This window comes from Trachemys scripta, chromosome 12 (genome assembly GCF_013100865.1).
Source record: "Trachemys scripta elegans isolate TJP31775 chromosome 12, CAS_Tse_1.0, whole genome shotgun sequence".
Classification (NCBI taxonomy): Eukaryota; Metazoa; Chordata; order Testudines; family Emydidae; genus Trachemys; species Trachemys scripta.
This window is the reverse complement of record NC_048309.1, coordinates 28441561-28456736: the sequence shown is the minus strand read 5'-3', so window position 1 is coordinate 28456736 and position 15176 is coordinate 28441561. Positions and strand designations below refer to the sequence as shown.

General features: G+C 49.4%; 1 protein-coding gene across 2 annotated transcripts in view; it reads right to left on the bottom strand.

Annotated features, from left to right (window-relative positions):
* Nucleotides 1–7310: 7310 nt before the first annotated feature.
* SNTA1 (syntrophin alpha 1) overlaps nucleotides 7311–15176 on the bottom strand; it is a 70857-nt gene continuing 62991 nt past the window's right edge. Inside the window, exons 6-8 of one of the 2 annotated variants that reach the window (XM_034787088.1) lie at nucleotides 11221–11443; nucleotides 9579–9766; nucleotides 7311–8253 (exon numbers count right to left, since the gene is read on the bottom strand). In XM_034787088.1, coding sequence (XP_034642979.1) covers nucleotides 8184–8253; nucleotides 9579–9766; nucleotides 11221–11443 — 481 coding nt within the window. In that variant the 3' untranslated portion in view covers nucleotides 7311–8183. The remainder of the gene's footprint in view (nucleotides 8254–9578; nucleotides 9767–11220; nucleotides 11444–15176) is intronic. The other variant, XM_034787089.1, reaches the window with a different exon arrangement.

Sequence of the window (15176 nt, the reverse complement as noted above, 5' to 3'; positions counted from 1 at the left end):
AGTAGGGAAATCTGTTGACACCAAGCCCTTCCCACAAACAGTTTTGGTTTTGACAAATTGGAATTTTTCAGTGGAAAAAAATGTTTCATTGAAAAATCCTGATCAGCTCTAATTCTGACCTAGTGTCATTTGTTTTTTGCAGAGTGGACATGATTTACTTAAAATTCAGGTTAAAGTTAGACTGAAAATTTTACAGTTTTAGAGGCTTTTACCCTAAGGAGCACCATGTCCAAGTGACTACAGCCTGGGCTGAGGACACAGAAAACCACGGCTCTATTCCGGACACTAACCTATGTGTAACTTCCCCACTCTGAACCTCAGCCTCAGCCTCTGGCATTGGAATTATGATGCTATTTACCTTCCTTTGCAAAACAATGTAAGATCCGCCACTGCCTTGTTTGACCTTTGTAAACCAGAGATTGGAAAAGCAGAGTGTCTTGGATTGCTAAGTGTAGGGGATAATGTTTACTGCACTTTTGGAGGCCGTCTGCACATATGGACCAGAACTCCACAGCTCCTTCCTGATGCCTTTGCTCATGAAAGCATTAAAATAAACAACCACCCAAGTGGTTTTTTCCTAGAAGGATTTCAAAGCACCTTATGAATCAAGGAAGCATCACAATTCTAATTCTCATTTTACAAATTGGGAAAGAAGAGCATGATGGGGTACACTCACCTTGAGTGCCTCCTAGTGGCTGGGTGAAGTACTGCAAGCTTTCCCCCCCACTTTTTGCACCCCCCTGTAAGTTGCTGACCTCACTTAGCAGGTGTACAATGACTCGGCCCTCCAGCCAAGTCATACAGTTAGAACAAACCCCTTCCAGGGTAGCAACGAGTTCACCAAACTGCCTACCCTCCCCAGGGTCTTCAGCCCCATCTCTAGACCCTTTAAATCCTGCCACTTACTTGGGCTTCTAAACATGCCTAGTCCCCTTCTCAGGGTTAGGCCACTCGGACAGTGCAGGAGCCCAGCCTGCCAATGCTCCAGGCTCCCTGTAATCCTCTGCTGCTGCTGCTTTGGGGGCCTCTGCTCACCTGCCCCTTTTATCTTCACCCCTTAGCCTTAAAGTTCTCAGCATTCTCCCAGCAAAAGTAAATGCAGTGGAGTGGGTGAGGTGGGACAGGGCAGGCCCCCATCCTCACCTCGCTGGTCCCAGCCAGAAACTGACCTGCTCAGCCCCTGCAGCTCCTTTTATCTGCGCCTGCTGGGCTCTGATTGGCTGCCTCCGTGCAGCCTCTCTAGGCAGGCCTGGAGGACTCATCTTCCCTGCTCCTTTCTTGGGGCGGGGTGTAGTAGGACCACAGGACCTTGAGCAGCGTCCATTAAGGGTCAGGTGCACCCTGTCACACAGAGGTTATGTGAATTGACCTGAGTCAAACAGCAAATCAGAGGCAGAGCAGGAATGCAATCCAGGGACCCTGGCTCCCAGTCCCTCTGCCCCACAAGATGTGCTACCTCTCCCTCTGTGACATACATGATAAAATTACATGTACGTCACATGTATGTATAATTACATATAATTAACCATAAAGCACTGGGACTGCTTTGAGGGTCAGTGCTACCATCAGCATTTGAATGATTGCGATGTCTAGATCTGCGCTGAGTAGGTACACATAGTGGCAACAGGCCCAGTGCTGGTGGAGTGCCCTCTCTTTTCACACACATAATCATCATAGTTAGCAATAAATAATGAAGGGCACAAAGGCAGGCACTAGCTGAGAAAGAAGCTGAATTAGTTTTAGAATCTAGAATTAATAACAACAACAAATGAATTCAACACTTAAATGCAATGCCCCGATCTGGAGAGAGAGAGAGAGAGAGAGAGAGTGTGTGTGTGTGTGTGTGATATACAACCGTCTCTGGAGCAAAACAACTCTGTTTAACAACACATGCTGATACACAGCTTAAGATAGGAAGCATAATTACTTATGTTAGGGAGTGAAACTGTAGTCCAAAGCCTTCCCTGGCCTATTATACCTGCCGCCCATGGACCACGGCACAAGGAAAGATCGTTTGTTTCTAACGCTGATGTGAAGTGGCACTAGTGAACTGATGTATTTTCAAGCTTTGGTAAACGGCAGCTACAGATTCTCTGTTCCTGTTAAGATTGGGGGGGGGAACCAGCAGAGGGCAGCATTTCTCATTGACACCTCTTTCCCAGACTAGGTGCGCAATGGGTTCAAGGGGCCAGTTGCCTGAAGGGCTTGTCAGTCTTCTTCACACTGAGCCCTGCTCCACTTCTTCATCTCACCTGAAAATCAGACGGGGCATGGACACCGCGGCAACCACTGTCTGCATTTGCCATCTTGGATGAGGGAAGCTTCCAGGCTGATAGCTGTAGCTCTTGCTCAGCAGGGCTCCGGAAAGCTGCTGTTAGAATTAATTGCCACAGTTGCTTCTTCTTCGTCTTCTTTTTTCTGGACATTTTTAAACATTCTCCCCCCTGCAAAATTTGCCATGAAACTTTTCCAGTTTTTCATCAGAAAATCAGAAACCCAAAACATTTCATAGCGCCATAGATTCTGAGGCCAGAAGGAACCACTGTGATCACCTAGTCTGACCTCCTGTGTAACCCAGGCCAGAGACCTTCCTCCAAAGAATTCCCAGCTCAGATCTTTCAGAAAAACAGCCCATCTCGACTTCTACTGCAAGCCCAAACTTCTTAACAAACATTTCATTTGTATGGTTTTGTTTTTAAACCAAAGCCTTTTGAGCCAAATGAAAATTTTCCATGACCATTTTTGTCTTGGTCAAACCGCCATGTTTCATCCCACAAATGTTACAACAGAAAAATTTCAAGCAGGTGCATTTGTCTCAGAAACCACCCTCCTCTGCCATCCCCTGGTCCTGTTCAGGCCTGACTTTGACAGGTGCTTCACAGTAGGGCTGTCAATTAATCGCCGTTAACTCACGCGATTAACTAAAAAAAAAAATCACGATTAAAAAAATTAATCACGATTAATCGCGGTTTTAATCACACTGTTAAACAATAGAATACCAATTGACATTTATTAAATATTTTTGGATGTTTTTCTACATTTTCAAATATATTGATTTCAATTACAACGCAGAATACAAAGTGTACAGTGCTCTCTTTATATCGTTATTTTTATTACAAATATTTGCACTGTAAAAAAGATAAACAAAAGAAATAGTATTTCTCAATTCACCTCATACAAGTACTATAGTGCGATCTCTTTATCATGAAAGTGCAGCTTACAAATGTAGATTTCTTTTTGTTACAGAACTGCACTCAAAAACAAAACAATGTAAAACTTTAGCACCTAGTCCTACTTCCTGTGCAGCCAATCACTAAGACTGTAAGTTTGTTTACATTTGCAGGAGATAATGCTGCCCGCTTCTTACTTACAATGTCACCTGAAAGTGAGAACAGGCGTTCACAAGGCACTGTTGTAGCTGGCATTGCAAGGTATTTTTTTTCCATATATGCTAAACATTCGTATGCCCCTTCATGCTTCAGCCACTATTCCAGAGGACATGCTTCCATGCTGATGATGCTCATTAAAAAAATATGTTCATTAAATTTGTGACTGAACAACTTGGGGGAGAATTGTATGGCCCCTGCTCTGTTTTACCCACATTCTGCCATATATTTCATGGTATAGCAGTCTCAGATGATGATCCAGCACTTGTTGTTCGTTTTAAGAACACTTTCACTGCAGATTTGACAAAACGCAAAGAAGGGACCAATGTGAGATTTCTAAAGATAGCTACAGCACTCGAGCCAAGATTTAAGAATCTGAAGTGCCTTCCAAAATCTAAGAGTGATGAGGTGTGGAGCATGCTTTCAGAAATCTTAAAAGAGCAACACTCTGATGCGGAAACTACAGAACCCGAACCACCAAAAAAGAAAATCAACCTTCTGCTGGTGGCATCTGATTCAGATGATGAAAATGAACATGCGTCAGTCCGCACTGCTTTGGATAGTTATTGAGCAGAACCCATCATCAGCATGGATGCATGTCCTCTGGAATGGTGGTGGAAGCATGAAGGGATATAGGAATCTTTAGTGCAACTGGCATGTAAATATCTTGCGATGCTGGCTACAACAGTGCCATGAGAACGCCTGTTCTCACTTTCTGGTGACATTGTAAACAACAAGCGGGCAGCATTAACGCCTGCAAATATAAACAAACTCGTTTGTCTTAGCGATTGGCTGAACAAGAAGTAGGACTGAGTGGTCTTGTAGGCTCTACAGTTTTACATTGTTTTATTTTTTAATGCAGTTATTTTTTGTACATAATTCTACATTTATAAGTTCAACTTTCATGATAAAGAGATTGCACTGCAGTACTTGTATTAGGTGAATTGAAAAATATTATTTATTTTGTGCAAATATTTGTAATAAAAAATAAATATGAAGTGAGCACTGTACACTTTGTATTCTGTGTTGTAACTGAAATCAGTATATTTGAAAATGTAGAAAACATCCAAAACTATTTAAATAAATGGTATTCTATTATTATTTAACAGTGTGATTAATTGTGATTAATTTTTTTAATTACTTGACAACCTGCTTCACAGACAGCTGGCTGGACAGCATCACTGCTCTACTTCAAGCAGAAATCTTCCCCAGACCAGGCCTTTGCCTTAGCTAGACACCACCTGAGGGCTTAGGCCCCTTTTAAACTTACCTATCAAAAATGTCCTGAGTGGGAGCTGTGGGTGCCATTTATTCAGGCACCTCTGTATAGCTCTCGTTGCCTAATGTTAGGCACCCAAGTTTGAAAATGTCGGTGCTGGTGCCCCCTCCCCCTACCGATTACAATGTCCTACAGAACTTACTATGGGTGAAACCCAGAGATGTCTACGGGAACTGAATAGGATTCTGTAGAAATGACTCTATGCACCTAGCAAACTGAATGGAGAATGAGATCCTTGCTGAGGGGGTAGACGGTGGGGTTGTAAACTTACAGAATTCTACAGAGGGCCAGAAGTCTCTAGTCAGTTGTCTAGGACAGTCCGCTGTGCATAAGACTTTAACACTGATCACCAGGAAGGCAGTGAGCTGGGAAAATGCATCTCTCCTCCAGGCCAACTCTCACCCTAAATGGCAGCTCCGAGCATGCTCAGCTGACTGCATCTGGCAGTGTTGTTGTGTGCGTCTTTCCTTACACAGCCAGAGATGGAGGCTGGGACTCAGGCATCTTTGAAAGCCAAGGAAGTGTTAAGAAAACTCTGCTGGGGAGCTTGATGGCAGCAGGACTTGTGCAGGCTTTAACAATTATGATTCCTTACGCTTCACGTAAGGTGTTTTATCCCGTAGGATCCCAGAGCTTCCAGCCGACACATACAGCAGTTGCTGAAATGCAGCCACTCCTGGAGTGAATTACTGCAGCTGCTTCCCAGGGCTCAGCAACACTGCACAGCTGTTTAGGACAGGAAGAGAACAATACCTTTTCCAACTGAAACCAAAAGGATTAGTCAGAGGCAGAATATAATTCCTAGCACTGGACTTGTCTGAGATTACCTTCTATCTTTGCAGAAAGTGCTTTGGGATCCATAATGACCCAGGTGCTCAGAACTTGAGCTTGGTGTAACTCGTTGTGTGCCTTAGCCTTTCAGATTTTGTCCTTACATGCTTGTGCTGTTCTTTTATATGCCTCCGTAGCAATCAGTCCACATTTCCACTGTTTGTAGGATTCCTTTTTGATTTTCAGGTAATTAAAAACCTCCTGATGGAGCCATATTGACCTCTTACTAGTCTTCCTGTCTTTCCTTTGCATCAGGATAGTTTGCTGTTGTACCTTTAATATTGTCTCGAGAAACAGCCAGCTCCCCTGAACTCCTTTTTCCCTTAGATTTTTTCCCCAGGGGACCTTACCTACCAGTTCTCTGAGTTTGTTAAAGTCTGCTTTTTTGAACTCCATTGTCCTTATTCTGCTGCTTTCATGCCTTCCTTTCCTTAGAATCATGCATTCTATCATTTCATGATCACTTTCACCCAAATTGCCTTCCACTTTCATATTTGCAACCAATTCCTCCCTGTTGGTCAGAATCAAGTCTAAAATGGCTGCCCCCCTGGTTACTTCCACTACTTTATGAAACAAAAATTTGTCCCCAACACATTCCAAGAACTTACTGGAGATTTTGTGTTTTGCCGTATTACTTTTCCACCAGATGTCTGGGTAGTTAAAGTCTCCCATTGCTACCAGGTCTTGTGTTTTGGATATTTCTGTTATTTGTTCTAGAAATGCCTCGAGTCACCTTCTCTTCCTGATGTGGTGGTCTGTAGTAGACCCCTACCATGACTCTCTATACCAATATTCCAATAATGAGACTTATTCCACCAAGTTTCTCAGATGCCAATTAAGTCATCATTTAGTTTATGTGCTAATACTTCCCGTTCTTTCTGTTTATTTCTTACAAGCCTTGCATTTGTGAATAAACATCTAAGATGCTGAGCAGATTCCTCCATTGATTTCTCTCTTGTTGATCCTGTTCCCTATTGTAATTTTCCACGCTCCAAACCTCCCGCTTGCCCCCAACATCTAGCCCTCTGTTAAGGTTGCATTTTTTGGGCTTACCTGTGGGCTTTTCTAGCCCGTCCCCCCTGAAGCTAGTTTAAAGCCCTCCTCACCAGGTTGGTGAGTTGGCTACAAAGACGCTCTTCCCCTTTTTGGTCAGGTGAACCACTTCTCTTGTCACAAGCAACAGACAATGCCTCCAGCACACCCAAACACTATGATGTGCCACTGGTTCAGAGACAAGGACATTATGTAAAGAGCCACTAACAGCACCTGGGTGCTCTCCAGGGTTCTCCCATCCAAGGATAGCCATGTCTAACACTGCTTGGCTTGGCAGGCTGGACAAGAAGTCAGCCCAAGATAGTAGAGTTACAACTATTAATTACAAAACCCACGTTTGCCCATAAAGAAAAGGTCTGGGCAACTCCATGGGGCCAAAGCCTGAGAGAAAAAAGATTAGCAGAACACAGCAATTACAATACAATCAGAGCAACTAATCCTTCTTCCCAAATCCTAAATAGGACCAGTAATGTTAAAATCAGAAATGTCCCCTCTGCTGAAATTTCTCTTTCTATCAAATCTAGAGCAAGCTGAAATGTTTTGAGTTTCGATGAACGTTGCTAGAATTTCAAAGTCTGAAAAAAGTCAATGACATTATTGCAGAACTTTCTCCTATTGTTTCGATCCTCTCCAGTCAGAACCTCTCAGTCCTGTTGGCTCCCTTTCACATCATCCTTTGGCAAAATTAAATCAAAGCATCAGACCACTTGTGACTTGAAATACAGAATTGCTACTACTCAACATAAATCAGGAAACAAATATCGTCCGGCATTGTTGTGATGTTTATTTCACAAAAGAAAAAAAAGATTTTCATGCATGAACTTTTGGTTCATAAAACAAATGGTTTTCCTGCTCCCTACCTGACAGCCCCTCCTCCGCAAAAAATTAAACCAAAAAATAAAATTATCAAGGGGCTGGGAGTTAGCAAAAGAAAAATAACCATCCAAATCTAATGAATAAAAATGGTTTTAAATTATGGCTCTTCTAACTAGTTACAGAGTTGAATAAATCAGCAAATATACTCCATACTCTCTAGTTCACATCAGTCAAAAGAATACAAAGTTGGCTCAGGTCTCCAGACCAGTTGTTTCCAAAATGGGCCTCTGGGGAACAGAGATGTTTGTTTAAGTATCTAATCTACAGCTTCTTTTTATGATAAAGGGGGTTTAAAATATGGGGAGCCTTTGAACCGAGCTATATAAATATAAAACATTGATACAAACTGATTCTTTGTACAGAAAATATCATCTCACAAGGCACTAGAGTGACAGTGTATCTGGGGGGGTGTTTTGTCTTGCCTGGGTATTTTTCAAGCTTGTTTTGAGTGCTGTTGTCAAAGTGGGAATGTCGTTAGCTGTTGAGCGACGCTGCAGAGAACGCGCACTACAAGCAGGCTGGGAGCAGAGCCTTCTGTCTCGTTGCTGGCAGGAGGCAGACCCAGCAGTGGCAGGGATTATGTCAGGTGTCCTGGACATTGAGTGGTTTTCCTTGGCTGTGGCTGTGTTACCCAGTCATTCGCATCTTGTCTGAATGGCTTTCATTTGGCGTTGGCCAGGAGGGAATCGCCATAGTGCATAGATCTTGTGGGGTTCGAATTCTCTCTCTGGATCCCTATGCCAGCAGCCCGAGCCGGGTCACTTTGGCGGACAGGAATGAGTGGATAATGAAGACGATGGTTTTGGGGCAGGAGTGAAGGTCCAGTTGCTGTAATAAAGGGAAATATTTGCAATGATCAGTGCTCTGCTCAGCCCTCTCAGCCTCCGCTTTGCAGGCGGAGGCTGGGGGTGAAATGTCCGTGAAGTCACGTGGGCGGGACGAGAGCCCAGGAGCAGGGATTTCTCTTTAGCTGCTTCACCACCCTCCCCAGACGCTGTCTCCCAGGGGAGAGCAGAGCTCAGACTCACTGCAATTAAAAACTCGCGGCCGGCCCTGCAAGCTGACCCTTGCTCGCAGGGCTTGGGCTGCAGGGCTGTTTAACTGTGATGTAGACGTAGGCCAAGCCTGGGACACTCACAGAGCCTGGCCTCCAGCCCGAGCCCGGACGTCTACACCGCAATGAGACAGCCCCTTAGCCCGAGCCCCACGAGCAGGAGTCAGCAGGCCCGGGCCGGCTGCAGGTTTTTAATTCCAGTGTAGACATACCCATCGAAGCATCTGGGTGAGACTGTGAACAGGGCTGGCTGGTGCTACTTGCTATTGGCTATTAATGTGAGGTGGAAGGAAAGGGTCTGAAATCACTGTGAGTACATCTACACTGGAGCTGGAGGTGTGGTTTCCAGCTGAGGCAGACACACCGGAGCGAGGTCTCAGTGAGCTGGAGTGTAGCTGCAGCAGCAGGGTGGGGAGCCCCCCGAGTGCGTGCATGGAGTGGGATGACGCTCAGGCTAGTGAACCTGGCCTGCCATGGCTACATGATCATGGTTAGGGCGCTACCTCGCTTGGAGTGCGCATGTGTACACCCAGGGGGCTGGAAATGACACCGCCTGCCTCGTTTCACAGCAATGAACCCAGGCATGGGGAGCTGAAGCCTGCGGGGATATCTGGCAGCAGCCTGCTTGCTGTCCCAGCACCACTCTAAGCTGCATGCTGCACTCACCTGCTGCCCTGCCCGACAGGATCTGGCCCCATCAGAACCCACACAGAGCAACGTTTTACAGGAACAAAACTCCAGCCCAGGATCCATTCCTCGTTCCTTTCATCTCTTTCTAGACATAATATGGGTCTGACCACCCATCCCTCTGTCCCTGAGCCCACCCAGTACCTACTCCCCATGCTGCACTCCGTGCCTGGTGTAGGTATTGACAGCCCTGAATGCTACCAGCTTGGTTTATCTTTTCTTCAAAGAGTGCAAGGATCCTGCATTGCCCATTGCCTGAACAGTGCCTGCCCTCTGAGATGGAGCCACATTCCCATGACCCCTTGTCAGAGGACCCACACGCCGCCGACCCCTCCCTCCTCCTCCTGGGGGTCCCGGAGGGAGCATGCAGCAGGCGATCTCAGCAAACAAGCAAAGCGCCAAGCCAACGCACAATCTCTCCCTCTGCGCTGCCGAAGTCCAGGTAGAGCATCTTAGCCCCATCATCAGAGGACATCTGCAGCTTCTCGAAGGGCTGCTGCAACAGGATGGTCCTGCTGATGCCGGGCTCTGTGGTGAAGATGGTGAAGCCCTTGTCGATGTGGATGGACAAGGTGCAGTCCCGCCCATTCCATGTGCAGGCTGAAAAAGACCAGGGCAGAATGGCATCACCCAGGTTCAGTGTTCCCTTTCCCCCTGAAGTCTCCTCTGCTCCTGCAGCCCTCCGGGTGCAGGGCCTGGAGCTGCTACTCATTACAGGGCACTTTGGGGCAGCTGGGGTTGGAACCTCACTCAGTGGTGAGAGCCAGGTGAAATGCGGCCCTGAAGGGTACATGGGACAACGGCCCCCACTGGCTTCCAGCTGGGCAAACTGCCCCCAAAGCTCAGAGCGAAGTGAAGCTGATATCACTGATGATCCCCAGGTGTGGGGTGAAACCGAGAGCCTCTGCTGGTGGGGAGTGGCACAGCTCCATTGCCCTGCGTGGAGCCAGGCGGCAGACATGGCCCACCGTGTGTTGCAAAGTTACAACTCCATCAGGCAAAGCCAACTCTGAAACGTGCCTGCCCCAGCCAGTCTCCTCCCCAGGGCTCTCTCTTGCCTTTGTCCCGAGTGCTGCTTTGCCACCCTGTCAGCTGGACACTTTCACATCCCATCTTCTTCCCCCAGCAAATCCCACTTGGGCGAGGCTGTGGCTGGATTCAGCCTGGGGCAGCCTTGCCTGCACTTGATTCTCTCAGGGCTGGTCCACACTAAGCCCCCAGTTCGAACTAAGATATGCAATTTCAGCTACGTAAATAACGTAAGTCAAAGTATCTTAGTTCGAACTTAAAGGTACTTACCACAGGTCCACATGCGGCAGGCAGGCTCCCCCATCGACTCCGCCTACTCCTCTCGCGGAGCAGGATTACCGCGTCGATGGCGAGCACTTCTGGGATCGATTTATCGCGTCTAGACAAGACGTGATAAATCGATCCCAGAAGATCGATTGCTTGCCGCCGAACCAGCGGGTAAGTATAGACGTACCCTCAAAGACCAGGGGGCCTGGAGGAATTGTCTGCACGTCTCTGATTAGACCTGAGCAGGGCAGGCAGCAAGCCACGCTGTGGTTCGCCACGGATGCCCACATAGGGCTGGGTGCTCGCTGCACGATGCCCAGCTCCTGAGCTGAAGCTGGCAGGCTCTTCCCAGCCTGGCCGTCGAATATTCCCTGTGTTATAGCACCAGACCTCGGCATTCCCTGAGGAGTGTTACTCCCACTTCTGTGTCCCTCCCTCCAGATCCCCCCACTCGCCCCCTGCCAGGTACCCATTGCCATGTATACCACTGCCCACTGGCCATGCCCCTTGTGCTATGGTATTTGGCGCCCCCTTCACCCCACAGAATATCACTATTCACGACACCAGCAATTCCCAATGAGGGGAGGCCAGTGCCCCATGCTACTCACTCGGACTCACTCTGAGCCCCAGCAGATGGCGAGGAGAGGATCCCTGTGAGAATGGGCAGAGCTCTGCCTTTGGGGGGGTCTGGCCTCCCTCCCCCACTGCCTGACCCTTGCAGGCAAGTCTCTGCCTCCCTCCCTCCTCCTGACACTCGCCTCCCACGGCCTCCCCAGTTCCTGACCCGCTGAGACTTCCTGCGTGAACTCGGCCGCACTGTGACAGCCATCCACCAGCATCCGCGTCCACATCGCCAGGTCCCGGTGTGTCTCCACGCTGAACAGGTGCGTCTCCACCCCCTTCTTGGTTCCTGTCCGCAAGGCGAAGGAGAGTTCAGAGTCGTAGAGGTGGGAGCCCTTGGATGGGCCAGAGTGCACAAGCCTACAGAAGGTGAGCAGAAGACTGGTTAGCATGAAACGCAATCGTACAAAGAACCCCCAGCACCACTGTCCACTAGTGCAATGGAGAGAGCACCACCACCTGTCCAGGAAGCGTGGCCTAGTGGTTGGAGCGCTAGCCTAAGCTGCAGGAGATCTTCTCTGCCACCTTCTTCCTGGGCAAGTCACTTAATCCCTCTGGCCCAGACCCTCACAGGTGTTCAGGTGCCTAACTTCCACGGATTCCCAGGGGAGTTAGGATCTGGCCGCTGCTTTGATTCCCCATTTAAATGTGAGGGGGGCCCATGTGACTGACTGGCAGGTGCTCGGACACTGCGCTCACAGGGGCCAAAAGTACAGACACTCTCGGTAAGGTGGCAGAGCTCTTCCACCCTTCATGCTGGTGGTTTCCTTGCTCTGCTTCACATGGGGTGGAATCTGAAATGTAACCTGGATTCGCTCATGACAGTTCACGATGCTCTGTCCTTCTCTAGCACCTTCCACCTAGGATCTCAAAGCACTTCACACATGGCAACGAACCCCCCCTCCCATTGCCCTCTGAGAAGGGACAGAATAGGGTGTCTGGGGCGGAGCCTGGGAGGAAATGCAGGTGCCCTGACTGCGAGCCCAGCAGCTGAGCTCCAGTCCCGCTGGCCCCTGCTGGAGCTGGTGTCAGGGTTTCCATACCCTGGTCCCATCCAGCACCAACCTGGGTTGGCTGAGGTTTGTCTGGTGAAGGAATGAAAAATGATTCACATGCGAGTGGGTTTGCAAAAGGTGTGAGGCCTAAAATGTCTTGGGGGGAAGAGGGGAACCTTCAGCCCCTTCTATTCCACACTGCAAACTTGTCTGTAACAATACCCGGCTGCCCTCCGCTGGGAGAGAGCGCAGGGGTGTGCGATGTGAACACAGGCTCTGTCTCCCCGGAACGCAGTGGGGCACTGGCACTGTAACTCTACGCAAGCAGAGCCCTTCAGGCACACGCTCCATGCTTGCTCAGGTTTGGGGCTCCCCTTTCAAATGGTCCCAGATTTCACCCATTTTCATTGTCCCTGCAATATGACACATCTGCCAGCAGAGGCCACTGCAGCACCATGTACATCTCTCTCTCCACACCAGCCCCCGTTGCTAGAGTATTGCTGAAATACACAGGATCTGACTTCTCTGGGCCCCTGGTCAGGACTGGCTCCAGGCACCAGCCTGGCAAGCAGGTGCTTGGGGCGGCCGCTCCGGAGAGGGGCGGCAGGTCCAGCTATTCGGCGGCAATTCGGTGGACGGTCCCTCACTCCTGCTGGGAGCGAAGGACCTCCCGCTGAATTGCCGCTGCAGATTGCAATCGCAGCTTTTTTTTTATTTTTTTTGGCTGTTTGGGGCGGCCAAATCCCTGGAGCCGGCCCTGCCCCTGGTACCCCGTGAGCGCTCCTCTCTGGGGGGCACTTGCCTCTGTCCCACCCAGACACCCTCGCAGTCACTCCATCTGGCTGGATTTCAGAAATGTGGAATCAGTAACTGAAATTCCAGGAACCTTTATGGCCAAGTGACAACCCTCAGCAATGGCTTAGGCCCCAGATGCAGAATCCCTAATAAAGCGCGAGGGTTTCGCAAACCTTAAAATGAGCAGCACTTTTAACAAATGTCAGAGACGTGCTTTCATTTTTTTTACATGCAAGTGGTGTGACTGGCCGAGGGGGCGTGTTCAGTTTCTGAGAATCAGGCCCCTTTGACTTGACAAAAGTTGGACAGTTAAATCACTAGTCCCCTTTCAAAACCCTGGCCCATCTTAATTCCCTGGCTGCATTCCCAAACTCTCAGTGAATGCCTGAGAGTGACCCTGACTAGATACAGACGGGGACAGTGACAGGTCTAGTCTCACTGTATAAGACAGCATTGCACAACTTGTATCAGGGTGGCCTGGCAGCCCCCCATCAGCTCCCCTACACACACACACCCAGTGCCTCCCGGCCGCCGGCAGAGGAGTGCCTTCCCTCTCCCTCCCCTGCCTCCTGCCCGCAGCAATCAGCTGGTTTGCAGTGTTCAATAGGCGTGGGGGAGGGGAGGAGCGAGGACATGGTGTGCAGAGTAAAGGAGGGGGCGGAAAGAGTCAGGTTAAGGGTGAGGGTTTGGGGGAAGGGGTGGAGTGGGCGGACCAAGAGTTAAGCCCCTCGCCCCTGGCAAAGTCGGTACCTGTATTAAATTGTTTGTTTAAAATTGTTTAAAATGTGCATAATGCCTTTTGTCTGGCAAAAATAAAATTCCCTGGAACCTAACCCCCCCCTATTTACATTAATCCTTATGGGGAAATTAGATTTGCTTAACATCGTTTCATTTAAAGTCGCATTTTTCAGGAACATAACTACAACGTTAAATGAGGAGTTACTGTAGTTAAAAAAAAAGGCAGGTGCGGCCAAGGTCGGGGTTACTGAGTGGAGACCAGGGGAAGAGGTCTAAGATGCACCGTTTCTCACTGCTGTCCCTCTGGTAGCATTTCCAGCTCCTAAACCTGCTGGGTTTGTTCTATCCCCTGTCCCAAGCCTTGAGTCCCCCATTACACGGTCACTCGGTGGGAGACACTTTGTTTCTCTCCCTTAGGGTCCAGTAATGATTTTCTGTTCTCTTTTCTCACCCGCTCGACAAGACACTTAAGCCCAGGGTCGCTCTGGTCCCCCTCGCCTTCCACGCCCAAGTGCCCAGGCTGGGAATGTTTTAAGCAGGAAGTGAAGATTTGTTTGTGGCTCCCTAGGCTAACAGCCCCTGGAGGGAGAACACGGCTCCCGGAAGAAATGATTATCACTCATTCTGGCAGCACAAAGGAGACTCCACACACAGCAGACTGCAGAGTGTTGCCGAGGCCTTGCCGTGCTCTGTGCTTTAGCTCATTTTGGCGATACCATATCGGCGGGGAAGGACTTGCATTAGCAGGGAGCCGTTATCCTGGGAGCTGACTCTGGGGTTTGAGAGGCTGCATCATTTTACTCTAGGGAGAATGTCCCAGATCCTCAAGGGATTTAGGCTCCTAACTTCCACTGATATCAATGGATCTGGGCCAATACTCCTGCTTAGGAAACTGGCCAGCAGGGAGCAGCATAACCTTGGGAAAGTGGTGTCACTGCACCGGGAGTGAGGGCAGATTTTGGAGCGCTGGCTGCAAGTCACATGGATCTTGTTGCCCACTGGGCTCTGGAACCCTGTAGAGATGTTCCTGCAATGCCATGTGGGTGCTGCTGAGCAGGCATGCGGGCTCCTAGCAGGCGAATGCCCTATGCGGCTGCACAGAGGAATGTGGAGCCGGCTGGTGGGCTGAAGGCTACGCAGAGACCTATCCCAGGGGTCCAGCTGAGGCTTCCCAGCTGCGAGGGACTGGGAAGTGATACCACCTGCAGAGGGGGCAGTGTCTCGAGTCATGCTCAAATGAGCCCCGCTAGCTGCTCCCAGCCCTCCTCCGCAGGTGGGAGAGAGGGGAGATCCCAGGGGGCCTGTGGGGGATGCAGGGATCCCAAAGCGGGACAGCGACCTTTGCTGCCTGGTCTCCCAGCTGCCTAAACCAGGATTTCTCAAACAGGGGTCGCCGCTTGTGTAGGGAAAGCTCCTGGCGGGCCGGGCTGGTATGTTTACCTGCCCGGTCTGCAAGTCCAGCTGATCGCGGCTCCCACTGGCTGCGGATCGCTGCTCCAGGCCAATGGGAGCTGCTGGAAGCAGCGCGGGCCGAGGGACTTCCTGGCCGCTGCTTCCAGCAGCTC